The sequence below is a fragment of the Phallusia mammillata genome, chromosome 8 (assembly GCF_965637545.1).
Source record: "Phallusia mammillata chromosome 8, kaPhaMamm4.hap1.1, whole genome shotgun sequence".
Classification (NCBI taxonomy): domain Eukaryota; kingdom Metazoa; phylum Chordata; class Ascidiacea; order Phlebobranchia; family Ascidiidae; genus Phallusia; species Phallusia mammillata.
The window spans coordinates 320,737-347,897 of NC_137259.1; the positions used below are offsets into that span (position 1 = coordinate 320,737).

General features: G+C 38.8%; 6 protein-coding genes across 6 annotated transcripts; 3 read left to right on the forward strand and 3 right to left on the reverse strand.

Annotated features, from left to right (window-relative positions):
- Window positions 1-977: 977 nt before the first annotated feature.
- Window positions 978-8,314, forward strand: LOC145204870 (alpha-mannosidase 2-like). Its single transcript, XM_080077483.1, has 18 exons — window positions 978-1,350; window positions 1,507-1,631; window positions 1,690-1,871; window positions 2,106-2,229; window positions 2,310-2,491; window positions 2,680-2,863; window positions 3,075-3,189; window positions 3,433-3,618; window positions 3,965-4,110; window positions 4,250-4,346; window positions 4,503-4,612; window positions 4,675-4,804; window positions 5,057-5,249; window positions 5,382-5,559; window positions 5,940-6,150; window positions 6,398-6,579; window positions 6,655-6,912; window positions 7,369-8,314. Exons 1-18 carry the CDS (start codon window positions 1,162-1,164, stop codon window positions 7,997-7,999), a joined length of 3,423 nt encoding a protein of 1,140 aa, XP_079933609.1. The 5' UTR covers window positions 978-1,161; the 3' UTR covers window positions 8,000-8,314.
- Window positions 8,226-9,126, reverse strand: LOC145204874 (placenta-specific gene 8 protein-like). Its single transcript, XM_080077486.1, has 3 exons — window positions 8,725-9,126; window positions 8,528-8,664; window positions 8,226-8,474 (listed from the first exon to the last, which is right to left on the reverse strand). Exons 1-3 carry the CDS (start codon window positions 8,903-8,905, stop codon window positions 8,358-8,360), a joined length of 435 nt encoding a protein of 144 aa, XP_079933612.1. The 5' UTR covers window positions 8,906-9,126; the 3' UTR covers window positions 8,226-8,357.
- A 55-nt stretch (window positions 9,127-9,181) lies between these two features.
- Window positions 9,182-10,560, reverse strand: LOC145204872 (placenta-specific gene 8 protein-like). The gene is made up of 3 exons (XM_080077485.1): window positions 10,146-10,560; window positions 9,917-10,056; window positions 9,182-9,808 (listed from the first exon to the last, which is right to left on the reverse strand). The coding sequence occupies exons 1-3, from the start codon at window positions 10,324-10,326 to the stop codon at window positions 9,692-9,694; spliced, it is 438 nt and encodes a 145-aa protein (XP_079933611.1). The 5' UTR covers window positions 10,327-10,560; the 3' UTR covers window positions 9,182-9,691.
- Window positions 10,561-11,353: 793 nt separating this feature from the next.
- Window positions 11,354-12,709, forward strand: LOC145204628 (uncharacterized protein C11orf98 homolog). Its single transcript, XM_080077217.1, has 4 exons — window positions 11,354-11,591; window positions 11,663-11,790; window positions 11,868-11,965; window positions 12,293-12,709. Exons 1-4 carry the CDS (start codon window positions 11,559-11,561, stop codon window positions 12,358-12,360), a joined length of 327 nt encoding a protein of 108 aa, XP_079933343.1. The 5' UTR covers window positions 11,354-11,558; the 3' UTR covers window positions 12,361-12,709.
- Window positions 12,710-13,799: 1,090 nt separating this feature from the next.
- On the forward strand, window positions 13,800-21,428 carry LOC145205465 (4-galactosyl-N-acetylglucosaminide 3-alpha-L-fucosyltransferase FUT6-like). Its single transcript, XM_080078193.1, has 3 exons — window positions 13,800-18,423; window positions 19,661-19,889; window positions 19,993-21,428. Exons 1-3 carry the CDS (start codon window positions 18,050-18,052, stop codon window positions 20,617-20,619), a joined length of 1,230 nt encoding a protein of 409 aa, XP_079934319.1. The 5' UTR covers window positions 13,800-18,049; the 3' UTR covers window positions 20,620-21,428.
- LOC145204556 (uncharacterized) lies at window positions 20,733-27,149 on the reverse strand. Its single transcript, XM_080077148.1, has 20 exons — window positions 27,024-27,149; window positions 26,843-26,974; window positions 26,594-26,780; window positions 26,390-26,521; window positions 26,137-26,327; window positions 25,968-26,073; window positions 25,856-25,899; window positions 25,664-25,792; window positions 25,414-25,607; window positions 24,931-25,075; window positions 24,740-24,870; window positions 24,590-24,684; window positions 23,876-24,168; window positions 23,134-23,258; window positions 22,732-22,834; window positions 22,282-22,489; window positions 21,733-21,866; window positions 21,237-21,311; window positions 21,021-21,176; window positions 20,733-20,828 (listed from the first exon to the last, which is right to left on the reverse strand). The coding sequence occupies exons 1-20, from the start codon at window positions 27,147-27,149 to the stop codon at window positions 20,733-20,735; spliced, it is 2,802 nt and encodes a 933-aa protein (XP_079933274.1).
- Window positions 27,150-27,161: the final 12 nt, after the last annotated feature.

Below are 27,161 nucleotides of genomic sequence, written 5' to 3' on the forward strand. Positions count from 1 at the left end.
TGTAGCCTACATGCCCTAACCGGCTCAGACGCAGTTGCTGATTACCAGTTTTGTTTGTGTTTTACACCGAACAGCCACTTAAAGCAAAGCATGGTGTGAATGAAATAATTTCCTAATCACTGCTCCATTTGTGATGCTGCTAACACGACTTGTAGAGTTGCATCGGATAATGGCAAACAAGATAACCCAGTTAAAAACGGCCAATAACATATTGTAATCACGTAACACTAAAACATGAATCCTAAACAGGGATGGGCTCTTGTCAGTTAAAATACAAACATTACTGACTGACGTTAACCCATGTTGTCACACCCAGTCGCGTCGACCTTCGCGCCCCTCGCTTCTCCAGTGAGATCTCTAACTTCTCTTTCACGTGTGATTTGTAAACGTAGTCTTAAGGGCGCGGCTGCGGCGCATGTATTTGTTCGCTACTGAACCACTAAGTTCGTTGTGTCGCAGTGACTAGTAGTTTTTTTTGATTAAACTTCGAACAAAACGACTAAAACTATTCGATGTTGGAATTGTTTGCTGTTGTAGATGTAATTATCAACCCCACTTTGTAAAAGTTTACAAAAACAACTAAATACTAAACGTTGTGATATTGATAACATACCTTTAATTACTTAATTTGTGACGGATTCCAAACAACAGCTGTTCAAAATTCTTGGTTACAGTTTCGGGAAATTTCACAAAAACCCTGGAAATCCCCGAAGCGTAACGTCATCATGTCATCAAAAAAACTTCGGATGAGAGAAACGCCTGACTTGTAATAAACACTTTATACTTCAACACAAATTATGTCAAGGTAACGGAAAATCCACATAACTGAACTCAAGATAATAAGTGTGTGTAAAAAAATAGTTTTAAGTACAAGAAATTGGCAGAAATTGTGTCCACTTTGCGTTCGCTCAATCGCTCATTGGATATTGAAGGTAGTGACGTAGTGCCGCTTTCCAGTTTGTTTCATTTTCTTCGCTTTTGCAGATTTCAATTTGTTTACGTTTTGCATGGAATGCTTCTAAGTTGCTTGGTAACATATAGCTAAAGTTTCAACGAAAAGTCATGCCTTAACATTCGTTTCATACTCACTGAATTTTGGACTTACAAAAACACGATTTTTAAGGTTTAGAACCGCATTTATTCTGTACAAATTTGAGAGAGATGTTTCGAAAGAAGCAACTCCTGTTTTTCGGAGGATGTTTATTTTTCGGCAGCATCTGGCTGATGATCAGTCAATTAGAAACTCCTGCGTCGGACCATATATTAAAAGCTGATCAGAGTCATTTAATTGGCGACAAACTAAAAGTGATGGAAAAAGATTTGGAAACTAATAAAAAGCTTATGAATGAGGTGTAGTTTCGTAATCATAAGTCATTTTAATGGTGTAACAATTTATCTCCACTAACAAACCTTGCATCTTATATTTTTACAAACTATTTAATTGTCAACATTGCCATTTGCCATAAACTTTAATTGCAAAATCTCAATCATACTTTTAACTTTCAGATTCAAAACGATGTTTCAGATTTTTTGAAGCAGGGAAATGTTCATGACCCAGATCAACGGAACAGCCTCAAAAATGTTATTAGAATAACAGAACGGAAACCTGTCCTTCCCCAAAACCCATCCACGTATGAATAAAGTCTTGTATTTTACATTACCATGGTAATTAACACAACAAAACTTCAGGTTCAACAACAGCAGAATGAATGATGTTTGTTTGAATATTCCCTACAAAGTGACAAGTTCCGATGTGAACATGATCAACGTTTACAAACAACTTCCATTCAATGACCAAGACGGTGGGGTTTGGAAACAAGGGTTTGACATACAAACTTCTGATTCTGAGTGGAATGGAAAACAACTTAAAGGTTTTTGAGCGAAAAACTTGATGTGCTTGATTACTTACTGATGAATATTATGGATTGCTGCTTCAGTCCAAAGTTTAATTAACAACTTTACATGTTTGCAAACCTAATTGCAAAAAGTGTATCTATTGCAAATTAAAGCACAAAAACATTTTAAAGAACAATCTTTGTATTAAAGAGATAAGTCACAGTGTATAAGATTAATGCCAATAATTTATTGTGTTTTGTCCACTTTAGTGTTTGTGGTGCCTCATTCTCATAATGATCCTGGGTGGATAAAAACTCTCGACAAATATTTCTATGATCAAACTCAGCACATCTTAAACACTGTTGTTGATTCACTAATGGAAGATTCAAATAGGTAACAAGTTTTATGTGACTGTCATCAAATGTGTATTAAAACATGCCTAATGTTCTCAATCATTTTTGTTCTCCCTTTAGACGATTTATCTGGGCTGAAATGTCGTACTTATCGATGTGGTGGGACATCGCAACTCCTCAACGAAAGGAAAATGCAAAAAAACTTGTAAATAACGGACAACTTGAAATAGTGACTGGAGGTTGGGTGATGAACGATGAGGCAAACACACATTATTCTGAAATGATTGACCAAATGATTGAAGGTATGCTAAGTGTTGGAAAATTAATGCTAAATTCTGTTCAGTGAAAAAGTGAAAATTTTTCAATTTATTTTTTGCTTTAAATGTTATACATTGACACAAAAACTTTTGAAAGTGAAAACCTAATTTCAAATCGACAAGCTTGTTTTTTGTGCAAAAATAGATCTTTATTGTGAAATGGTGTTTTCCAGGCAATGACTGGTTGTACAGGACATTTGGTGTTATACCTCGCAGTGGTTGGGCAATCGACCCATTTGGCCACTCTCCTACAATGACGTACATTCTCAAAAAGATGAAGTTTGAAAACATGTTGATTCAACGAACTCATTACGCTGTTAAGAAACAACTGGCCAAACAACAGTCTTTAGAATTTAGGTAAAGTTTTTGCTATGGAAACATATAATTCAAGTTAAAAGCATTGATTTTGAGGTTTGTTTGCTGTTTGTTTTTGAAATAAGTTTGTTCATTTAAAAAGTTTTAGAGTCCGAGGTTGACGTTAATATAGCTTGCTGTTCATTATTTAGCATATATTTTCACATCCTAGTTATTTGTTTTTGCTTCTGTTTGATTCATATTTTATGGTCAGGTGGCGGCAAGCATGGGACAGTGACACCCACACTGACATGACATGCCACATGATGCCATTCTACTCGTATGATGTTCCCCACACATGTGGACCAGACCCAAAGATTTGTTGTCAGGTAAAAATATTGCTGTGTTGTTTGTTGTTCTTGTCGGTATGGAAACAGGAAGTTGGCATTGTCATATAAAAGCATGAAGCCAATAAATGATAAGCTGCAGACAGTGCACACTGTTCCGACCTACCTATAACTTCTGTCATGTTTTGATATTTTGACTGAATAGAGTGTCGTTCAAAGTTTCACATCAACTGTGCTTTGCTTAAATAAGAAATGCCCTAATGTTTATTATCCTTTTGCTTTTAGTTTGACTTTGCAAGATTGCCGGGTTTCCGACTGACCTGCCCATGGCGAGTCCCTCCAGTGGCCATCGAAAATCACAATGTCGAGGCGAGATCAAAAATGCTTCTTGACCAGTATCGCAAGAAATCAAAGTTGTTTCGGACAAACACTTTGCTTGTAATACTTGGTGATGATTTCAGATACACCCAGGTTTGACACTCTCAATATTTTTGTTACATAATCTTGAAACTAGCAAATTTACTGGGTTATTTAAATCATAAACATTACGACCAAAGTACTGGTGTATATAGAATACAGACGTTTCAACAATCTCGGTACAACCTGCACTGACGATGACAACAGATTTACTAAATTACATTTTTTTCAACATTTTTCTCTGCACATAGTTACCTGTTTTTGTTGTGCACATTGATAGTGTTGATATTTTCCTGCTATAGTTTGTAGCTTATTAAGTATATAGAGCTCTTCTGGCAAATTGATATTTTGCCTGGCAGCAATATTTTGTAGCTTATTATACTGTGTTGTTTCATCACAGAAAGCTGAAGCAGACGCTCAGTTCAACAACTACAACAAAATATTCTCGTATGTGAATTCACACCCTGAACTGAATGCAAAACTGCAGTTTGGAACTTTGTCTGAATATTTTGATGCCATGAAGACTGAAATTGGTGGTGAAAATAAGTGAGTAAAACAGAAGATGTAATGCTCACTATCCTCAGTAGCAGTGATAAACTTAATGTCTGATAAGTTTTGGTTATGGAGTGATTTTATGGTTTTATCATTACACAAATTATAATAATCAATACACTGTGCATTACAGACTTCCAGCACTTACTGGTGATTTCTTTACTTATGCCGATCGTGAAGATCATTATTGGAGCGGCTACTACACGTCAAGGCCTTACCATAAAATGCAGGTGCTTACTTTGTGAAAATATCTAATAAACACTGACCAGCAAGATATTACAACCAGTTAAGGTTCCTACATGTGTGCTGATTTTGAAAACAGTTTGTCCATATTTTGGACAAATTAACTTTTACAATTAGTAAACGCCTTTTACATTTTTTTGCAGGATCGAGTTTTAGCTGCTCACTTGAGGGCGGCAGAGGTGATATTCTCTTTAGCACTTCCAGTGGCCAAAAAGGCAGGTGAAACTAAAAAGTTTTCCGAATCACTTTATCCGTGAGTAAAGCTACAATTTATTTGAACAATCCAGACAACAACTGAACCTGACATTTTCACAGACTTTTAATCCACGCTCGACGAAATCTTGGTTTATTTCAACATCACGACGGAATAACGGGAACTGCCAAAGATGTTGTTGTTGTTGATTACGGGACGAGACTGATGAGAAGTTTGATGGATTGCAAAAAGGTAACTAGCAGGTAGAAAGGTTGTGCAGGTTGTTTGTCGGGCTTAGTATCCAAATTTAACCCAATTATGACACAGAAAAAAAACTTACCCAATTGGAATCTTATGAATAAAATTGCTTGCTTCACCAAAAAAGAACTTTTTATGACCAAAGTCTCATTTATTTCAACTGTTGCTGCCAAGCATAACACAAACTTCATGCAGTTTATCTAGAAATCTTGTTTGCCCACAAACTTAAAGTTTTGTGCATTTTAGGTTATAGTGAAAAGTGCAGAAATTCTTTTGCTGCGAGATGTTTCGAAATACGATGAAAACTTCAACTTATTTGAATTTGATGAAGTTTACAGTCAACAAAGTTCACCTCCGAGTCCGAATGTCATAAATATTCCTGAATCACAGAAGTTTGCTCCAGTCGTACTTTACAACTCTCTCGCATATGAAAGATCTGGTAAGCAGTAAAGTTGTGTGAAGGGAAAAAATGATCCCTAGCATATTCTATTGCGACAACATTTTTAACTCCAGTCCTGAAAATTTTCAACTTTCACATACATTGGTAACTTATGTTTGTTTACATTTTCAGGTGTGGTCAGATTAATAGTTTCATCTTCAGAAGTAGAAGTGACATCATCAACTGGTGATGTCATACCTTCACAAACAAGCATTGTGTGGTCGTCGCAGTCGAATCCAGCCCCAAATAAGTTTGAACTTTACTTCAACGCTGTTATTCCACCCCTCGGTCTCACTACATACAAGATAAGGTAAAGTTTATTTCGCAGATGTGAATTTCAAAACTATTAATTTAATCATAAACATTACTGCCAAGGTAGTGGTGTATATAGAATACATCGTGTAACGTTTCGACAATCTCTGTTGTCATCATCAGTACATGTTTTGTATATACACATGTATATATACACCACTACCTTGGCAGTAATGTTTATGATTAAACTACTTTTCAAGTCCGTGCATAGTGTTCCTAAAAAACTATTAATGTTTAATAACTTTGTTGTTCTGGTAACTACTTGTAGTTTGTTTATGTTACTACAGTTTTATTATTATTTTTATTTACTAACTCATCTAGTTTAAGGTTATCAACTCCTGTAATCGGTAAATAGTCTCTTTTTATTCACATTTTTAGAACTATATTTGACTCCGCCCACAACACACCCTCCAAAGTGGAAATTTTTAACCAACCAGGGAGCGAGGTTAAGTCACATGACATTTTCACCATCAAACCTGGTCAAGTAGGAGATATTCATCTGGACAATGGACACATAATTGCAACTGTTTCATCACAAAGTGGATATTTGCAATCTGTTGCCAACAAACAAAATGGAATCAAGACAAAAGTAAGAAATATTTTAATAAGATACAAAACCCAACTTCGCCAAGTTTACAAAATGCAACTTTTTCAAAGACTAACTTGTCCATTGGCACATAATTCACAGTTTTATAAAACGTGACGTTCATCAGCAACTTGTGTCATTCTCAAAAAATGAATGTAAAACCCACTTTGTTCGTATTACTGACAAACTAAACCAGCTTCCTATCTGCTCTGTTGTTTCCAACTTCAAACCAAACCACGTGTATTTCCAGGCCAACCTGAATTTCGTCAGCTACACATCGAGAATGTCGAAAGACAAGAGCGGTGCTTATCTGTTCCTTCCAGCCGGTGATGCCACGCCCCACGTGTCCGCTGACCACCGCCCACTTATACGTCACATCAGCGGACCAATCATGTCCGAGGTTCAAGTCCTGCTGCCAAACGTCATGCACAGGTTTGTGATGTTTTGACAATGCTCATTGTGGTATAGAATGTTTTCTAACAATTAAACGCTTGTTACGCAACAAAGGTTGACTGTTTACGCTGGGGATGGCAGAGGACCGCAACATCTTGGTCTACACGTCATCAATACCGTTGACGTCAGATCCGGTTACGACAACAAGGAGATAGCGATGCGTGTGACGTCAGACATTACGTCAGATTCTCGGTTTTATTCTGATTTGAATGGATTCCAGACCCAGGCTCGCACAACTTACAGCAAACTTCCAATACAGGCAAACTTCTATCCGATGCCGGCTATGGCTTTCATACAGGATGGGAAGACAAGGTAAATAATAAGAGCCGAGCCAGTACCTGAATGCTCGATACCGAGCATCGCTGTTTTTGATACTCGGTGCATTAAATTTGCGTATTCATGGCCTGCTAACATACGAAACTAGTGTTCGAAAAGGGTATCCAAGACCAAAAAAGGCCGTTTTTTAAATGCGTTAGAATGGTGGAAAAACGTGTACTACTGCAGCCTGTACAGATTAATACACCGCTGGTGACGTAAGCAGCCTTGGGAACCTACAAAACTAGCGTGGAATTGGGAATTTTTGTGACGTCACAATGCACCGAGCGTGCTCGGCCGAGCACCGAGCACTTTGTTGATTAACAAATATCCCAATATAATATGGACTGAGAGTGATTACACTGAACAATATCAGATCATTAACATAATAAGTTTGACGATATTTGTTTAAAATATTTGACGATATTTGTTTAAAATGTTTATTTTATGCAGATTAACTCTTCTCACTGGACAGCCACTAGGTGTCGCATCACTACGATCAGGTCAACTTGAAGTTATAATGGATCGAAGATTGATGCAGGATGACAACAGAGGATTGGGTCAAGGTGTAACAGACAATGTTCCTACTCCAGAATCATTTGTGATTATGATCGAACAATGGGACAAGCATGACGTCACAAAGAATGACGCGAAACTGAGTTACCCGTCGATGGCTGCGCACATGTTGTCATGGCAACTGCTACACCCCGTGCGGTCTATGACGTCATCTGCTGACGTAAGGAACTTGCAATCCACTCACGTGCCACTGACGTCATTACCCTGTGACGTGTTCCTCCTCAACCTACGTACTATGCATGACGTCACACGACCTTTGCCCTCAGATGAAACTGCTCTCTTGCTCCATCGCGTGGGATATGAGTGTGATTTGGATTCAGGAAAATATTTTCAGGCAAAGTGCGCCACACCGCGTGACAACAACCTCACAATGGAGTCATTCTTTACGTCACAGAGCGTTTGTGAAACGTCACTATCGTTGCAACATCAATGCAAATCAATTACAAGGAATGAAAAACTCAACTTAAAAACAATGGACATCAAAGCTTACAAACTAAAGATGACGTAACTGCTTGTGATGTCACACAGGTCTATATTGGCCATTGGGTGCCGCTGTAGGGATTAATTGATTGCACTTACAGGGGGTGGATAGTTGTATTGTTTCTCACCAGTAATGAGCAATTTGCAAACCGTGGTTGAAACGTTATTACGTCGAAACATTGCGATATACTTATGCCTTATAGTTAAAATTGTAATCGAAAACTTTTTGTCGTCTGTCTGTTTTCGCCCAACAGTCATATTATCCGCTTTATTGTCGATTTGTTCGACTTGTTGTGCAAACAAGTATTTTTTTTTGCAAAATAAATACGATATTCCATCAAAATGCTGTTGTTTCGTCGCCATGGAAACCACCCACGATGCAAACGTCACCAAACACCGCAACATGTCCTCGGGTACATTTCCTTTTCCGTGTCCCTCAATATCTGACCCAGCGCGCATCCATTGCACCAAGTCACTACGCACATGTCATCCAGTATATTTCCCTGCAATTTAATTTGTTTCAACGTTTGAATGTGAAACTTAATTCACAACTCACTCTTATTTTGTGTCTGAGACGGTATTTTGTCCGGAGAGCTACTTGTCCGGATAAACAAGCTCCCGAGCATCCGCTTTCATCTAGTTTCTTAGCAACAGCGCAATGAAGGCAAATGCCGCAGTAAATCGTATAAAGACCTGAAATTACGATGAATTAGTAAAAGCAGCAAATGTTCGAACTGATTAAACGCAACTCACACATTTCAAAATCGGATAAACAATCGCATATTCCTGAACTCCATTGTCTGTCCCCGCTCCTTGGTTGCGTCACAATCACTGTGTTTGTTGACGTTTCTGGTATTTCAGTCAGGTGGTTTACTACAGGTAGTTCAATCACGTGATCGCCCGTCATGCTTGAGTGACCAAATACTTGATTCATTGTGATAACGTCGGAAAAATGTGGTCGTCACTCAGCTTAAATCACAAAACTGTGCATTTGTAAATCTTACAATGGCAGCTAAATTTACGCGGCTGATTTTCCACTGCACTGCAGATAATGCATGATATTAATAAACTCGGTCAGCCAGCCTGTTCTTATTTTACTTCATAACCTCATTTTGACATAACGCGATCTCTGTCTCTATACTACATTGGTCTGTATGCATCACAACATATTTGTCCTTCAATCGACCTTCAGATTATTGATTCCCGCGCGTTTATCGATTGTTAATGTTTTTCTTTTTTCTTGCACTCGCACCGACAAATAGCTTGATGGAATATAAGTGACATTGACCGAACCGTTAGAGGTCGATATTTTTGCGTCACCGCTGTGGAGAAACAACTGTCAATCATCGTAACACATGGGCGATATGAAAACAAAACAGGTTTCACCGAAACGTTTGGTTGAAATATACTTTGTCGTGTCCCAATAGATATTTGCATGTACATATGTTACAGATTTTTTGGAACAATTCAAATCAATAAATTTTTACATTTGAGCAACAAATTGAAGCGAAATGACATTTTTCCATCGGGGATTAAATAGAAATGGAAAATTCAACCCATTTAAACAAAGGTTGGATTTTCTGCGATACTGCGTACAAACACATAACCATCTGGCACATGTTAACTGGGTTGTTATTGCAAATGCTTGAAAAGGCAAAAATGGCAAAGATTAGGTCAAGATAAACAAGAATCGCTATAGAACGAGGAATCGATGAAAATTCTAACAGACCCCGCAGCAAGTCTTCGGATACATCTCAGCTTTCATATCTCGTGCCAACTGACATTGCGCGCATGAGAAGCAAAAAGTTGACAAGCAAATGTCGTTCATCATCGTTCCCTGCAACAATAACCACAGCTCAACACCGACACCTAGTGGGTTAGACGAAGAATTTTGGGCATGCTTGGCCCAAGCGTAGTGTGTTATGGCCATTAGATGGGTACTCACATGGATTCCATGTTTTGTTCGATACTTGGTCCTCAGCGCAACGAGGCCGTTCGAGCCGCACAGAGCAACCATCCCGCTTTCCTCCAGTTTCTTGGCGAGAGCACAAGCCTGGCACAGCCCACAAAAATACCCGCAAACACCTGACGTGCAGAAAATACATTATAGTTTACCATAATGTTGTCACGTATCAGTCTTGTTGTCGGTAACACTATGCATTGTTTCTACTTACATGTGTCAAAATCAGAACAACAATCACACACTCCAGAAGTCCATTGTCTTCCGCTGCCTGTTGGTTGCGTCACAATCACAGTTGTTGTTGTTCCGAATCCTGTGGGTTGGTTTGTGTTGACCGGACCAGTGTATCCACCCGGCCTATCCTCATCACGCAATAAGTCGTACTTGTTGGACATATTTCACCACAACTACTAGAACAAGCTGCGAACGGTTTGCAACGAATAGAGACAGATGTCAAATTCACTGATAGTTTGGCTTGATATGTTTTACATTGATACTGTGACACTGAGCCGACCTCACTTAGGTTCCCAAACAGTTCCTTCGCCATTATGAGCCAGTTTCCTCTGTGGCTTATGCCTAGTTTTGGACTTGCGGCATCGCACGGTATATGGGAGGCATGTTTTTAGCCTGTTACTCCCAACAAACTGGAGTGCCGTTAGATTGAATGTTAACTGGCTACACCAGCCAATACGGCCTATCTCTTGTCACCAGCTGCACTGATGAGATCTTAGGTCGAGCGAGTGAGGTTTAATGCAAACTTAAATCCTTCTCAACTCAAAAACACAGTAACATTCAGTGACTGCCCGCGCTTTCTGTAGCTGCAAACCAGAACTTTGCGCACGAACTTTCATCTATGCTACGCACGATTTTCACTGTAACAGAAGTCACCACGCATTTAACACATCTGACATACCGAATTCGTGATTAACGATTTTCGTGCCATCCCGGTTGGAACCTATCAACTTCACAAGTGCCCGAATACCTTTCAAACATTGACAGTTAGTTGACACGAGAGTGAAGAGAAAGAGTTTGTTGCAGTGCAACTTAGCAATAAACGGCAAAGAATAAGATTCGCAAATATTTACAATGTTTACCTGTAAGTCATGTGACTCACGTGATCCGTTACGGGCTACTAATTAAGCAGTCAGTGAATCAAAATTGAAACTGTAGCAACACATGTTTTGCACACTACAACCCTGAAAAATGCAAATTGATTTGACAAAAGATATTCATGCAGTTAACATGAAACAAATGTTAAAACAAAAGGTGTAATGTTCGGATTCATAGGTAGAGCTGCCAAATGAAAAAAACTTTCTGTGCAGTCGAGGATTGTTGTACCTCAAGTGGTTTGGATAAAATTTCACGTGTCACGCAAAATGCAAGTTCGCATATTTTTTTAAATACCCATTAGCCATTACCCGCTTTAGTTTTCGTAATACAACCGTTTAATTAATGGAAAGTTGATTTGTTTTAAGTTACAATTGTGCACATTTATCTGCAGCCAATAGCCAGTCACAATTATTGTCGAAACTCTTATCCGAACAGTGTTAAATAACTACAATTACAAAAATCACATTTTCCTGTTGTTTGCAATTGTCAGGATTGTATAATCAAATCTTCCTGCAATATGGTTGCCACTACAATAAACAGACCAAAGAAGGTAACTGTTAAAAAGATATATCTTTAACTAACATTATGAGCAAGGATTTTAATGTGAAATGTTGTGTTTAGGCTTTATACAAGAACTTTTCCAAACTAAGGCGCGTTCAGAAACAGAGAAGAAAAAAGAATCTTCCAAAGAGAGAAGGGGCAATACCTGATGCGGAATTGGTTCCTAAGGGTATTCTGAAAAAACGCATGTGGGTTTTAATTGACAAAAACGTTATTCACATAAACCTGGTGCATGGTCAACATATGTTTTCATGTTTTTTTGCAGGACTTCATCGCGAGCCAATATAACTTTGTCGGGTAAAAAAAAGCGAAAGATTTTAAAGCAACTTCGCCGAGTTGAATCGGAAAAACTTCAAATGGAAGGTGACAAACATTTACTGTTGTGTAAACTGCTGCCAGGGTATTCAAAATTGGTCTTTTATTTGTTTTATTGTTACTCTTTATTGTTAACATTCAGATAATGAAGCTGTAGTGATAAACTTAAAAAAACACTGGTCAAAAATCTTAAGTACAACCTGAAAAATGCATTTGTTTTCGTAAAACAAATAAAACACAGCGACCGATTTAGTGGTTTTCACACTTAATTTTCTTGATTTGATTTTAATGACCCTGAATTGTTGCTTTACTTGGAAAGCGGATTTCATTAATAAGAAAAGATTTACTAAAGTACAATCTGCTGTTTATTTCCAGTTACTCCTTCAACATCAAAGAAACAAAAACAAAAAAAGAAAAAGTCATCAGAGATGGACTGCAGTTGAAAATATCTTACAACAATCGAAGGTGGCAGAGCTATGAGGGATTCAATTCCAGTAGGGGACATTTGTGTCTTGTGGATGTTTTTAAGCATCAAATGGAATATGTTTATAACAGTTTAAAGTACAATACTTTCGGTTGAACCTGTGTGCTCCTACTGTTCCTACTGGGCAGAAGGAAACTCATCAAACTCTGTTTCTTTGTTATTATTCACCTTTGGTAACTTTTTACCACATCAGTCCTTGTGATAGAAAAAATGATATTTAATTCTGACATATGATATTTGTGTTGATGTTTATTATGATGATGTAATGTTCCTGTTATGATTTCTTAAATAAAAACACCAGAATTGAAGTACATGCATACCAGCTTTATGTGGGAATGGCAATTAAGTTTTTTTTTTGCACTTTTAAAGTGTGAGATTTTAAATGGGAGCAGCAATCAAGCCGATTTTTTTGGTATTTTTAAATTTCACATTCCCAAGTGTGAAATTTTAATGATTTGTTGTGCACTCCAGGGGTAAAGTACGCAGTTCGCCCAAATTATACTGATACATCAATGATTTTCGTTCTGACAAGTTAAAACTTTTCTTCATCGGTTTAAACCAGAAACGCAACCCGAGTACGAATTCCTGTTAGTTTTTTCTGGTGTACCACTTTTTGTTTCAACTTTCGAACGCCTAGAGTCCGAATCTTAGGTTTTCACATCTGTATCACTCACCAATATCGCCCACCACTTGCGCACGTATACACGAGGAGGAGAAACTTTGTCATGTACAAAACGTCAGTTACTGTTTGTGGGAGAAACAAATTTATGTTTTTGAAACGTTGCGTTAGGGTGGATGGTGAAGTAAATAAGTTTTCGATGCGGTCGTTTTAAGCCAATAAAGGAATTGCAAACGAGTAGTGGATTGGTATAACAAAGCGACTCTGGTCCGGGTCTAATTCCCGCAAATAAAACGGAAATAGGAAATTAATTTAACTAAACATGAAAACGTTACCAGACTCCGTTTTGTAATCGTCACCACTTCCAGCTTATGGTATTATATGGATTGGGTTGAATACATTAAAGGCAGAAAACTCAATAATCTTGTGATGGTTTAGTCGGGTTAAACTTCTAGGCCATCTACGCTATAGTCCGTTTTATCGTTAATCTTATAAGGTTATACTTATGAACATATATCAGACAGATGAAAAATAATGGTGTAGGGAAGGTTAGTCAGGGCAAGGCCTAGACAACACATGTTAGTTTACAGCGAGAAAAGTGCTGATGTTGTAAGGGTAGGAATAGTGGAAAGTAGGAGGTTTAAGCTACAGACATCGAAATTTGCGAATATTATTATTATGAAAGCATGATTGGGCTGCAATAAGGCTGAACTTTGTTTAAGATGCTTTAATTTGGCTCCATATGCCATTAATCTAAAAGCGTTTTAGTCATATACCCATATAATCACCCTGTTTTCGTTTTAACGTTTTCGTTTTTTTCTTTTAATCATTGACAAATGTTCGCGTGTTGTTGACCTTGGTGTCACGTTTTAAGGTCAAGTATACCACCAAGTATACCGGGCCCCGATTCTCAAATCGCAAGATAAGGGACTAAATGTAAACCAGAAAATATCTTAAGCATGCTGTGCTTTTAGGTTGAATAAAAAAAAATTCTGGGCGTAGCTTGATTGCAGGGAAAAATATAATAATGCTGTGAACGAACCATCGCCGGAATATCATAGTCTTTGGATTTCCGCCTATAACTGCATGACGTCTTTGTTAAATCCATTGTGTTTGGATGGCTACACAAGCCAATACGGCTAAATCTCTCGTCACCAGAGACTTCATAGGCTATACGTCGAAACAGTGTGCACTGTCTGCAGCTTATTACGTTGTTGCACGAAGTTAAACCACCCTTGGGTTTCTGCTCTCGCTACAGAATTCTGCCGTAGTGGGTTTGATTGAGTTTGATTTAGTTATGGTTACGGATAGTTATTGGGCATAGTAATGTTAGTCAAGATGGTGTGTTGTGCATTGTAGACAACGGAATGTTAGAAAGGGGAGGTTTCAAACCGCGACATTGGTTGCCGAGGACCGATAATGCTCTTACTTACTATATACATAGATCTAAGCATAACGTCAGGTATTTTAAACATTGTTTACCAACGTTCAACAATTGGGTAATAACGTGCTCAGAAGCTATTGTTCAGTTTAAGCGTCCAGCATAATAAATGTCCAACTTAACGACATGCGGCTTAGCAACTGCCCAACGACTGCGCTTATGAGGGACCAACGCGGTACTGCAATCAGTAAATAAACCGTTAGTGGACAAACATTATTTAGGACGTTGGACAAGATACCAAAAGGGCCATCAAAATTCTAACAAGTCGTTTTTTTTTTTTTTTTTTTTTTTTATTATTATTTTACGACAATCAGACGACAGTCCGGAAACTGAAAACTGTCCTTTGTCGTGTCACCATACGAGAAATAAACGTATTTTCAGATAAAGGGTAGTCGATAATAATAGTAAACAAAAGAGGAAAAGCGAACGAAAGAGGTTAAAATGTCAATAAATCGGCAGCAGAAATCAAAATCTATTACACGCATGCAGATATCTGTGAACGGCATGGAATAATGACAGTGTGTGGGCGTCTGTTAAATCAGGATGACCAAATAGCATGAAACGAATAATTGCACCAGGAGAAAGATTGGAAAGAAATGAAGCGTTAAACTTAGCGTTTTCTGTCAGAATATTCGAAATAGTGGAAAACAAAATTGTGCGAGGACGAATCAATAGTGGACAATTGAGAAACAAATGTTGCGTGGTTTCTACGGCCTGACATGCACAAGGGCGAAAGTGCCTGGGATTGATATTGAGTGGGCTATGGTTAAGTCGAAGCATGCAGTGAAGGGCAGTTGTCTTAGGACAAGAGCCATGCAGATGTAAGGTTCTGACTGGATACGTAAAGAAAAGTTTTTTAACTTTATTTTTGAAAACTGAGACAGATTTTATCAATCGGATTTCTTTTGGAAGTTCATTCCATAATCGGATAGTTTTGGGAAAAAATGAGTTATATTTGGTATTTCTGCGGCACGCAATGGGATGTATTTTGAAGGGGTTACGCAAGTCATATTTAATTAAGTTTTTAACGTATTCAGGAATGCAGCTTTGTAAATATGAAGGTCCTATGCGATTTAGAACTTTGTGAAATTGAACGAGAGAGTGAACATTGCGACGAACACGGAGGGGTGTCAATCCAAGGTCTTGTAATATTTTATCATACGAAGTGGTCCTCATACACCCTAAAATTAGTTTAGCCGATTGGTGTTGCACATTTTCTAGTGCTTCACAGTCAGAGAGGTTACAGTAACAAGTCGTTGCAAAGAACGTCCAAACATTTACTAGTGGAAATTCCATTGAATCAGCACAAATTAATAAAACACAATATTAATACGTTACAATTTAACTTGTTGTCTTGTCTACAAATTCTCGACATAACGTCAGCCGAGCATCAGCTTTCCATGGTGATCGGCCAGCGGAAGTCCACATGAGACGTTATTGGTGTAAAGTACTTTCCCTGCAGCAGCAGCGTGTAGTCGAGATATTTCCAGCAGTTGGGTAATCTGCTGGGAAACTTAGTGTGTTTTAGTTTTCGTGAAGTCGGTTGGCTTATGTGATGCGGATTTTCTGGTTTGTTAGTCAAGCGCCGCGAAACAATTGCTGGTTGGTAAAATAAAATTGTTTTTCTATTGACGCATCCAGTAAGTGTCAAATTTTAAATTTGAGTGAAATTAAGACCTTGCTCGAAGTACCTTCCTCGTAAACGTAGACATACTTGACTTGAAAACAGCTTATTTAAGAACGAGTGCGATGCATTTTTTGATAGCTGATTGTAACTTTTTAGTAATCAAAAAGAAACTAGTTTAAAAAGCTGTAAACTTATCAGAGTGTAAAGCAGGGAAACCATCTGTTTCGGTGTTGAAGTACAAAATAAATTTGCCGCAATTTCCAATGTCAATTAGTGTGTACCCACTATAGGCCAGCCTAGCTTGTAACAGGTATAATGTTCAAATGGAATATATTAATCATTAATTAAACGCCACGAGTATGTCAGTACCAGATATTAAAACATGCAGTGATGAAACCCGCTACAAGCAAGGAACAGAAATTCTTCTGTTTGAGTTTATGTTTGTGGGTTAAAAGGGAGGTATTTTTGTTTAGCCGACTTCCATCGAGGGTAACAGACCTGCTGAATTGAGGTGGTATTGATACAGAAAACAAGGCAATTAGTTTTAGCTATTGTTGTACGGTGAAAGTAGCATGTAAGAAGATTGGAGAGCATTATCTCATCACGAATACAGAATTATCTGTGGAAGTATTTTCGAAGTGGATTTTAAATTTTATTGTTAAGCTTAATATGGCAGATAATTTGTTGAGAAAAGGGGGTAATCTACAAAAGACAACAGCAAATAACAAGTAGTAGCTGTGTCAAGCCTGTAAGATTCGAGCGTTTCATTTAGTCGTACAATATTGGCAGCCGAGGAAACATGCTATAGCATCTACTTGCTAACTGCAGTAAAAAGGAAATGGCTTCAACAGCGTTCATGTCACGTTTAATATCAGCATGCATGGTAAACTTTCACGGTCTCGTGCCAAGCATGGAAACAGTTGTGTGGTTTGGCTGCAAAATTCAAATTATGTTCAACGTCATTTTACAACTTCATGTTATATTGCTTGTGTCATAAATACCAAGATATTTCACTTAGTCATTTCTCAAAATTAGGTTTTATCAATATTGAGGTCGAATGTTTTTGTAAATGTTTTCATGAAATTAAATCAATTGTCGTTTACCAACAGCTTGTTACGGTGCAAGTCTAAACCGTTTGTTGCCAATCACGGGTGACTCTAAAACGCTAAATTACGGGAGATTGCGGGACGTCGTGAAAACCTCTAAATTTCGGGTCAAATTGCTGACGGTTAGTGCTATTAAGGTTGAAGTAAGGTTTTTTCAAAAAATGTCCCTGCCTAAAACTTATTCAGCTATTTCCTGACATTCGGCAAAAATGCTATTGCGAGAGATTGCGGCACGTCTCGGTCGCGGAATGTATCCGGCGGGACTTTTTTAATGATTTTCTATTATAAAACCTTACCTCAACCTTTAAAGCACTAACCGTCAGCAATTTACCCGAAATTTAGAGGTTTTCACGACCCCCGCCATCTCCCGCAATTCAGCGTTTTAGTGTCACCCCCCAATCACTTTATAGAACACGCAACCATTACTTTATTGTTTCTTTTTACACGCTTTTTACTAATACGTCACTAAATCTAGTTGTTCGAAACAAGTTTAACCAAATAACGATCCTCTCGTTCTGTGGTGCAACGGACCTAGCCAGTTTAACTCGCATCGAACATGACAGAAATCAGAAACTGGTGACGTGATGATGAAATAAACATTTTCCTGACCAACTTTGAACTGATCACAGTACCCCAGACCCATTGAAGGCGCCTTATTATATTTTTCTAGCCTATATGCCTTGCCATATGGTGGTGAATGCTTGGTGACCGGCTGATTCGGTATGGCGCCTTCCAGGGGCCTGGCGTACTGTAATCAGTTCAAATTGTGCCGTGTTTGTTGGTCTGCATGAACGCTTCAGGGCTGATCCTACTTCCAATTCGCCAAACCATTGTTGTAATTTTTGTTGGCAGAAAATGAATTCAACTTTCCTGGTCTTATTTTTAATAGTAACTTGCACATCAACCGTTGTGAGTTTGATTTTCCTATATCTGACGTCACAGCACAATTACGTCACAGTTGTTCCAGCCAATCAAGATCGCGACTTTCCCGCCAAAATTTCCACTTCGACCAATCAGAGTCGTCCTATTAACGTCACAAGCAAACCCCGGCACCCCCTGATATTATATTGGGGACTTCCCTGGGGTGCTGCCGGGTACACCCCCGCAGATGGGACAATGATAGATGATTGTTACGTCACAAACGACCGACAGAAACTCAGCCAGTCAGATATCGTTGTTTTTCACTACACAGTTATCAACAAACGTTTCATTCCGTGGAAGCTTTACAGGTTGGTTGTCTTTACGATAGGGCGGCCGCTTAACAGATCTTCTATTTCACTGTTAAAGGCCGAAAATGGTTTTCGTTTGTAAATTTATTTTGTAACATTCCCATGTTCTTTCATTCCACATTTCTATCTTAAAACGAATTAGGCAATCACTCTACAATGTTTATGACATCACCTGTCATATTGTTATGCATGGCCTCTTGTTGCCCGTTTGTTTCGCACACAATGTTCACAAAAAGTTTGACATGTGTCTACCTATAACAGGGGTTCCCAACCGTTTTACGATCTCGTACCACTTGGACGCTCTGTACTGCCACGCGTACCACTTCTTGCAGAACAACTAATTTGATCGAATCATATTTTTGTGAGAAGAAAAATATTGGCCTACTACAATAACACTAAAGCACCACAACGAAATTTGATGAGATTTTTGTTTTTGTTTACTGTCAACCAAAATAGCCAAACCTACAAATTTGATAGTCTAAAGTTGGTAACAAAATGTTAGTTACAACTTTTTCAAATCAGGTCTCTTGCATTTTTGCTACTCACGTTCCTGCATTATCACATTAGCACTAGTATCGGTACTTTAATAGAACTAGCCTACTATGAAGCAAAACTACCTCTTTAAATGTAAATGTTATTGAACATTTTATTTCCGATCTATTGTTAGTTCACGCCCGGCATTATTCAACGCTATTTGTAGCTTAAGGTATAAAACAGTAGGTGATATCTATCAAGAGCAACATAATCAACGCCCACTGCTCAACACCGTTGAACGACTTTTCAAAGCAACTGTGCTTCTTGTTGACAATTGACATGACCTGTATTTTGTTTTTGTGAACAAAACAGAAGCTACTCGCGTACCACCTGAAAACCCTTTGCGTACCACTAGTGGTATGCGTACCACAGGTTGGGAACACCTAGCCTATAATATGAATCTGCAACTCGCAAACCTATCAGACCAGTTGTAAATGACGAATGTTTCGAACAAGAGTTTTCATTAATGTTCGTCTACAGGAACTTTTATGTGTCTTTTTTTACGGGGTTCGAACCCAGGACACTTCGGGGACGAATCCCGATCAAGTTTTTTATGCCTGTATGTGGGTCAGGCCTCTAGACCATTCGGCCAAGTTCCTGCCCAATACACATATTACATTGCACATGTGAACGGTCCACAAGTCTGTATTTGCTGACCCCTGTAATCCACCCTCTGTTAGTTGAAGCTCAATTCTATTTTCAGAACAGCAGATCAGGTGTTTGTTTGGTGGTCTGCAGAAAACCCGGCCATCTTGAAACACGCCGGCGTGGATTTATCTTTGTACGATGGAGGATTCTTTAACTGGACGTGGACGTATAGACTCGACGCAGACGTTTATCGCGGCTATGGTTACCGCGGAAAAGTCATTGACGCCATTGCTAAGGGAACCAAAGCAATTGATGATGTAATAAAGAAAAAGCGAAAATTGGCGGTAAAGTTTTTTTAAATCTTTTTTAAACAAAATTTTTTTTTTAAATCTTTTCAAACAGAAATTTTTTTTCTAAAGTATTTTTTAATACGATTTCTATTGTCAGGTTTGGTTCGTTAGCAAATGTGGCGCCACTAGAGGCGCACAAAAGCGTCTGGGATATTCTCAAAAGTTGGTTGAAGCTGGACTGGACCTCGAACGGATCGGAAAATGTTTCAACAACCAACATTTGATGCCGAAAGGAAGCAAAAACTTTCGAGAAACTCTTCGACAATACAAATTCTACATGGCATTCGAAAACTCGATCAATTGCACTGATTACGTCACAGAGAAGTTTTGGTTCAACGCTCTAAAGAATGACGCAGTTCCGGTGGTGTGGGGAACCCCCAAACGCGATCTACTCCGAGTTGCCCCCCCAGATTCGTTTATTCACGTTGAAGATTTCAGCACCCCCGACTTGCTCGCAAAATATCTCAACTTTCTCAATAGAAATCAAACTGAATACCGGAAGTACTTCCGCTGGAGGGAGGACGAGAGCATCACCGACGAGAAAATGATTTCTATGATCAAGGAAAAGTACCCGGATGTGAAACCGCTGGAGCGACCTCCGTCAATTTGCGAGAAGTTTCTCGCCAACAGAGGGCGCAAGAGCATCGAATCACTGAACAAGGAATTTATTCTGAGCAATCCCAAGGAATGTTACGAGCTTGCAACCAACCACAAGGGGGCGTAGTTTACACTCCTGCAACTTTTGATTAACACGTCACAATATTGTTCCGACTTTACGTTAGAAACAGAAATGTCGAAAATTTCACAAAAGTTTGAAACAAAATACGAATGTGATGTTCAGGACGTAAAACTTGCCCGAAGTTTCGATCTGAGGACTTGGATGTCATTTTCCGACACAAACGAAGTGTTTCTGCGTTGTCCACCTACCGGTACCTTTAAAGTAACAACACCCAGTGTTATTTACCCTGATGAAGGCGACCTGTATAGGACGTCGGAACGTCGGAATAAATATATAATTGCCAGAAGATAAATTTAGTAACAACACCTTATTTAGCAGTGTCAGGGTCAAGTGAGGTCAAATATCCGCCACTAGGGGCCACCACGGCGCAACCTACTGATCCGTACCTGTACAGCCGCCTCAGTTGTCTCGTTTTCGGGAAGTGGTTGAGAAAAGAGAAACTTCATGTAGATCACAATCATAACCGCTCCCATCGCGAACGAAACAATCAACCGGATAATGGTTCCGGTCGGAAACGGAAGTGGAGGGTTTGTGACGTATACCTAAATGCATTATGACGTCATAGAGATTGTTACGACATTGCACACACAAGTGGGATTTGCCTGGAATTCGTCTTGAAGTGGACAAAACGAGAAACCTTCGATGACTCGGATTCGTAAATGAAAGAGACCTGAACCCTGAAATTTTAATGTTTTCCGTTTTATTGTGTCTGTGTATGAGTTGCAGCATTACAACTGTACGATGTAGTTTGGTACGTGCTTAGCATTTTTACACTAAACATTCATTTGCCTCGGCTCCTAGTTAAAATCAATCAACCAATATTTAGTTATTTTGTTTACAGCGTCTAGAAATAAACATGATTGTTTTCAAGAAAACAAAACAAAACAACAAACAAATCAGAAGCGCTGCCAACAAAAAAAGGATCAGCTCAAACCACACGTGGCTGTAACTAGTAGCCGACCTTAACTATTTAAAATTAGAAAATCTGTAAATGCATAAAAGTTCAGTAAAATACGTTGTACGGGAGACTGATGCAATTTGGAACAGTAATGTCATATCGGCAATTAAATTGAAGGCAATTAGATAAGCAATCCTTACCAAGAATTTGATTGACAGGCCACTGGCGTTGTATATTTTGTCGCTCTTTCCATTTGTCATATAGTGTAACAATTGCTCGCTAGATGGCGTGCCAGTGCGTGATTGACATATCAAATATTGTGGATGCGACAAACCTGTGAAAACAATTTACTTCAGTCAAAGTACTGAAATCGGCTCTTTGTTTGATTAAGCAATTAAGGACAACGTATTAACATAGGTACACAAGACACGGACTTAAATAGTAGCTTTAATAGAAACCAAATTACCAGCAATGTAAAATAAAACGTATTCATTTTATCAAACAGACGTTTCGACAAAAACAGTTGTCAACATCAGTGAGAATAAACGTATTAACAGATTGGTAGCACCAGAGTAAACTACGATAGCTTATGTGTTTATCCGAGCAGGAATAATTCAGTGGTAAATACTAATGCATTGTTCGAATAAGCTTACATGCACCGGTGTAATGTTACAAGATAGACGAAACTTCCTAAAATAAGGGCATTGACTGAATCTGTTACTGAAAGATTTTTTCCCAATTTCACTTACAGAACTCATCTGCGTTTCCCTTCAGTGTGTAAACCGACTCGTCACGCCCGTTTATCTCCTCAACATAAACCAAGTACTGTGACGTATCCGTGTCTGTGACGTCATTGCGTGCGACGTCATCGCGTGTGACGTCATCCACTGTTAGCTGGCGGCCGCGGTCGACTGTGAACTTAAGACCGTAGTATGTGTCGTACATCACCTTGTAAACCTGAACAAATGAGAGTTTCTGTTTTATTAGATCTTGCTTATCACAAAGTACCGCAAAAGCTCGCAATTTTTTTTCATAAAAAGTTACTCCAGTTTTATATTTTTTCTAAAAAGTTTTTTGCTCTCTTACACTTTCTTCAAAAGCATTCGAAACTTAGCTCCAAGGTTGGAAAACTCAGCCCATCTGTTCGTCAGTCTATGTAACAATTGGAATTAAATAAATTCTCAAACATCCTCACCCACCTTTTCTCTACAGTCGCTGTATTTCTCCAAGGAAGAAAACTTTCGGGCAGAATTGCAATCACAATTTTCTCGAGTGGATTTCCCGACGCAAAATGATTTCAACCTAAAGTTTTCAGATGAATATTTGAGACCGTTCCATAAAATTCATATTCTATATTTGTCACTGTATACAGCTATATCGCTATAGCGAATTGCCCTTCAGGGGTGGGATCCATGAGACAGAAAGCTCTCATCGTATATTCAATATTTTAGCGTTTTTTTTTAAAGATATCATTGGATACAGGCAGTCTGATATTGTAGAAGGAAAAATACTTTACAACATGGCAACAAAGCTCCCCAAAAAAATAACAAACCGCAGCTTTTGTAGCAAGAAAATATTTGGGTGAAAGTTCATGAACTTACTTGTGTTTTGTTGCGGTTTCATATGTGAGTGACGCAGAAGCGTTGATTGAATCGGGGTGAACATTATACACGTTGCTCGATAGAGGGATGGAGACAGCCATGGCCGATGGAGGGCGGTAGTTCACCTAGGGAGAAAAGCAATGTAAGGCTCATGTGACAAAACGGTTGCTTACAAACTCATTACTCCAGTTAGGACTGAAAGACTAAAATAAGTTGGATCAGAGTAGGATCGTTTTTTGAGCCGGTTTCTACTCGAATTTTAATAACAAAAAAAGCTTGATTACAAATTGACTTTACAGTCGACATCATTTTTGTCACATTTCCACCAACTTTCAGGCCGGGTTTGGGGAACAATTGGTCTGGACAAGGTTTACAGCTTGTACGAATAGACGTGAATCCGGCATGTTACGGATTTTACCAAACATCTAGTTTATCAACATAGCCCACAGAAGCACACGAAAGCCCACAATACATGGAGGTAGATGCATTTAAAACGAATTGCTTAAAAATATCTTTGACGTAAATTATGATCAGCTGCGTGTCTTTATTGAAATATATTAAACAGATTTTTCGCGTATAATTTGCCACAAGCAGTCTTAAACTATGGCATATTCATGACAATGGGGTTTCAGCTACAATATTCGATGCACAACTGCTTTAGGCGACCCCAGGCAAATTGTCAGGCGATCCACAGGTTGGAAACCGCTGTTTTAAAACAAACTTAAAGGCATTGAAGACTTACCGATAAAGTGTGGAGCAAATTTCTGGTGTCATTTAAATCTTCAGAAACGTAATCTTGTATTCCCAGCACAGGTTGGTTGATTGCAAGGAACGACGAATAGTTGAAATGTAATTCCTTCTGGGCGGGACATGCTGCCAGAACTATGACGTTGTGCGACGTGATTGGACAATATTCGTTGCCGAGTCGAAGATTGACAGCAACTGATGAAATTCCCTGAAACAAATTGTTATTGCATGACACACCTAAACATCTAAACTTCAACTGTGTTTTCAACCCTGCCGCAACCTGTAAGCCTCAACCTAAACACGCACGTTACTACATCTTGCAACTGAACTACGGAGCAAACTTATCTCCCCAGCGCATTGTACCTTCACAGAAAAAACGGGGAACTAATCAACGCCTCGCGTTTCACGTGAGGAAAAACGCGAAACAGGCCTGCGTACATTCCCCGGGCATGAGTAGAAACGCAAACCAACTCTCGTAAAAAGTTGTGAAATTTGCTTTCAACCTCAAACCTGGATTAAAAACTGGCTTGACAACTTGATTGTGATTTTGCGTTCCAACGAGGAAAATATGTGCCAAGCCATTTCACTTCGGAAAATCCGAGGGTTTCCGAAATTCACCGAAGCCCAAGGACGAATATTATCTGCCGAACCTGAACAAATTTCAAGCTAGAAATCCCTGAGCTTTGATTCCGGAAATATTTACACTAACTTGGATCCCGTTTCAACATTACACTGTATTCCACCGTCTGACCAAGGTCACAAGTGAGGGCTGTGCGCATGCGCGGAGCGCTGCTCAAGGTGAAACTGAAAACAAATGAATGATAATTTCAAATAATAAAAACCCTGTTATAACGCTCACCTGCATAAGTGGTTTGACGGTACAGTTTCAATCAAAGTCCGCCTGATGACGTCAGAGCTGGTGACGTCAACATGCAGAAGGTAGAGTGATCCAACATGATTGAACGCGATGCGCCGCAAGTGGAGAGTCACCTGCGTCATCAGTATGACGTAATTAAGTGAGGTTCGGTGCCAAAATATTTTATCTCGTACCAATGTTCGCAACAACCGTTTCGGTTTAATGACTCCGGCTTTACCGAACCATATCCAGCCTTGTGACGTCATAATGGCAAATGATTTTGTCGGTTCGTGTCCGATTAACTGGGTCACGTGACCTCCATGTTGAAGTGAAGCGATTCTTTAAAATAAACAACAAAAATTTGTCGCATCTGAACTGCAACGTTTTTGTGAAACATGAATTCGATCAGCTTGTTTAACATGCAGCCTACAAAGTTGGGGTGACCAATAATGTTTAAAACAACAACGGAGTTTTACAAAAAAAAAAAATTAAAAAACTTGAATTAGGACAAAATCATTGATTTGTGAAAGTTTTGACTTGCACCTAAAATTTGCGTATCGAGTGAATTGCCTCATTTGGATTCAATGCGCAATTGGTTAGTTGAGAAAGTTGCACTTTTGTGTGGAGATTATTGAACATTTTGAGAGGTTTAAAACAATTTAAAATCAACAACAAACTTGATGAATCGGTTTCCCCCGTCGCTAGAAAACCACACAGAGTCGGTTGAAGCGAAATAACAGAAGTGGTTTGACAACATTAGGATGTGGGAAGTTGAAAATGTTGAAGAGGTTTCCATCCTGAATGTGGGGAATTTCGGCGTTTTTGTGGATGAAGTCATGTCGTTGACGGAGTACACAGTAGAAGTACAATTCTAAATGTATGAAAATGATTTTCACACCAATTGGGGTAGAAACACTTGGCGTTTACCTGGTGACATGTGATTGTAATCACGCTCAAAGTTAGCCGGTCAAACAAAACCGAAACAAGATTGTCCACTGATGTGAACTCGCTCACTCTCGTCCATGACACAAACGGCAAAATTGACTTGTACACAACCTGAATACGTGTGAAAGAGTTTGTGACACTTTGTTTAGCATAATACACATTGACGTAATTTACCTTTTTGTTGTTTGATGACTCAGCAATCAGCAAAATCACGTCATCTGAGCATTAAACGTTTTAACTTTACCAAGTGGAAAAGCATAGTTTAAGATATTGTATAAAATCTAACCTTGCGGTGTAAGGTAATCCATTTCAACACAAATCGGAGAAAAACTCAGTTTCGATTTATTCCATGAAATATCCCGGTCTGCAAACTCAATAGTTGTGAAGAAAACCTGAAAATAAAATCAAAATTTGGTGACGTCAAACTTATGGGGAATGCCCGAGCATTAACTTACATCATAATTGGAACCGATGACGTCAGAGACGAGTAAGCCTTGTGACGTCAAAATCACAATTACATTTTCAGTTATGACGACATCGGAGATAATTATGTCGTCACAAGTTTGTCTGTCAGTATTCGAACAATCCCATTCATACCACGACGTGGTTTTCTTGTTTGAAAAAAGATCGAATGAAGAAACTAAATCTGAAAAAAATTAAAACTCAAATTTACAAATATTCAAGTTTTTGATGCTAAAATTGCCTCACATATCTGTGTTGCCGTGGCAACAACCAACAATGAGCTGCCCGATTGACAAGGCGCTGAAGTATGAGTGACGTACAATATTCGTGACGTCAAATGATTTGAGGGAATTCCCCAACGAGCATTGCTCACCAAATCTGAACAAAAAATGTGAATTTTATAAATATTAAAAATCCGATTAAGTTATAACTTATAATACAGCAACTTGCCTGACGTGTTGTGTATGACTACTATTTGTTCGTGGAGGCATTTTCCGAAGGTTGGATGACAAACTGTTAAATCTGCGAACCATTTCTGCGATGAATGTGCGTGAATGGAGGATGGAGCTAGAGGTAGCTTATAATCTGTCACTTCTTGGAAGAAATCCTCACTTGGAAGTTTAAAATTCCACGCTGTCTAACACAAGTTCATCATTTTATTGCCACTAGTTTCAGTTTCAGTTTGGTGCTGCAATTTACCTGTTCAAAATCTGCGTAAAAAATGTAATTTTGCTGCCAAGTTGAGTTTTTAACGTTGACTTCGAGACTTGAATTTCCGTGTGGCAGCGGCAAACGATCACCCGATTGCGAAATAAGGAAGCACGACATGATCTGAATCAAATTTTTCTGTTACAACAAACAAAAGACTCAGCCAAATCACCCTGAATCCAACCTCGTCATGCCAGATAACATCAGTTTGTGTCACTTGGTTTTTACATTTCAGACCGTAAGACGTGCTGGCTTTTGCCAGTAAACTGATAACAAATATTTTCCAGATAAACTCCATTTTCTCCGACTG

What these genes read in the sequence shown, in the direction of transcription:
- LOC145204870 (XM_080077483.1), top strand. Translation starts at nt 1,162, where the DNA reads ATGTTTCGAAAGAAGCAACTCCTGTTTTTCGGAGGATGTTTATTTTTC. An exon ending in CAACAGTCTTTAGAATTTAG is followed by an intron (nt 2,864 to 3,074) that starts GTAAAGTTTTTG and finishes TTTTATGGTCAG; the next exon opens with GTGGCGGCAAGCATGGGACA. An exon ending in ACCCAAAGATTTGTTGTCAG is followed by an intron (nt 3,190 to 3,432) that starts GTAAAAATATTG and finishes TTTTGCTTTTAG; the next exon opens with TTTGACTTTGCAAGATTGCC.
- LOC145204874 (XM_080077486.1), bottom strand. Translation starts at nt 8,905, where the DNA reads ATGAATCAAGTATTTGGTCACTCAAGCATGACGGGCGATCACGTGATT. An exon ending in TTTATCCGATTTTGAAATGT is followed by an intron (nt 8,665 to 8,724) that starts GTGAGTTGCGTT and finishes TCGTAATTTCAG; the next exon opens with GTCTTTATACGATTTACTGC. An exon ending in GTCTCAGACACAAAATAAGA is followed by an intron (nt 8,475 to 8,527) that starts GTGAGTTGTGAA and finishes ATTAAATTGCAG; the next exon opens with GGAAATATACTGGATGACAT.
- LOC145204872 (XM_080077485.1), bottom strand. Translation starts at nt 10,326, where the DNA reads ATGTCCAACAAGTACGACTTATTGCGTGATGAGGATAGGCCGGGTGGA. An exon ending in TTGTTCTGATTTTGACACAT is followed by an intron (nt 10,057 to 10,145) that starts GTAAGTAGAAAC and finishes TCTGCACGTCAG; the next exon opens with GTGTTTGCGGGTATTTTTGT. An exon ending in GAACAAAACATGGAATCCAT is followed by an intron (nt 9,809 to 9,916) that starts GTGAGTACCCAT and finishes TTATTGTTGCAG; the next exon opens with GGAACGATGATGAACGACAT.
- LOC145204628 (XM_080077217.1), top strand. Translation starts at nt 11,559, where the DNA reads ATGGTTGCCACTACAATAAACAGACCAAAGAAG. An exon ending in CAATAAACAGACCAAAGAAG is followed by an intron (nt 11,592 to 11,662) that starts GTAACTGTTAAA and finishes TGTTGTGTTTAG; the next exon opens with GCTTTATACAAGAACTTTTC. An exon ending in GGAAAAACTTCAAATGGAAG is followed by an intron (nt 11,966 to 12,292) that starts GTGACAAACATT and finishes GTTTATTTCCAG; the next exon opens with TTACTCCTTCAACATCAAAG.
- LOC145205465 (XM_080078193.1), top strand. Translation starts at nt 18,050, where the DNA reads ATGAATTCAACTTTCCTGGTCTTATTTTTAATAGTAACTTGCACATCA. An exon ending in ATTCCGTGGAAGCTTTACAG is followed by an intron (nt 18,424 to 19,660) that starts GTTGGTTGTCTT and finishes TTCTATTTTCAG; the next exon opens with AACAGCAGATCAGGTGTTTG. An exon ending in AGAAAAAGCGAAAATTGGCG is followed by an intron (nt 19,890 to 19,992) that starts GTAAAGTTTTTT and finishes TTCTATTGTCAG; the next exon opens with GTTTGGTTCGTTAGCAAATG.
- LOC145204556 (XM_080077148.1), bottom strand. Translation starts at nt 27,149, where the DNA reads ATGGAGTTTATCTGGAAAATATTTGTTATCAGTTTACTGGCAAAAGCC. An exon ending in AGTCATCAAACAACAAAAAG is followed by an intron (nt 25,793 to 25,855) that starts GTAAATTACGTC and finishes ACACGTATTCAG; the next exon opens with GTTGTGTACAAGTCAATTTT. An exon ending in GCCTGTCAATCAAATTCTTG is followed by an intron (nt 21,312 to 21,732) that starts GTAAGGATTGCT and finishes TTAAAATTTCAG; the next exon opens with GGTTCAGGTCTCTTTCATTT.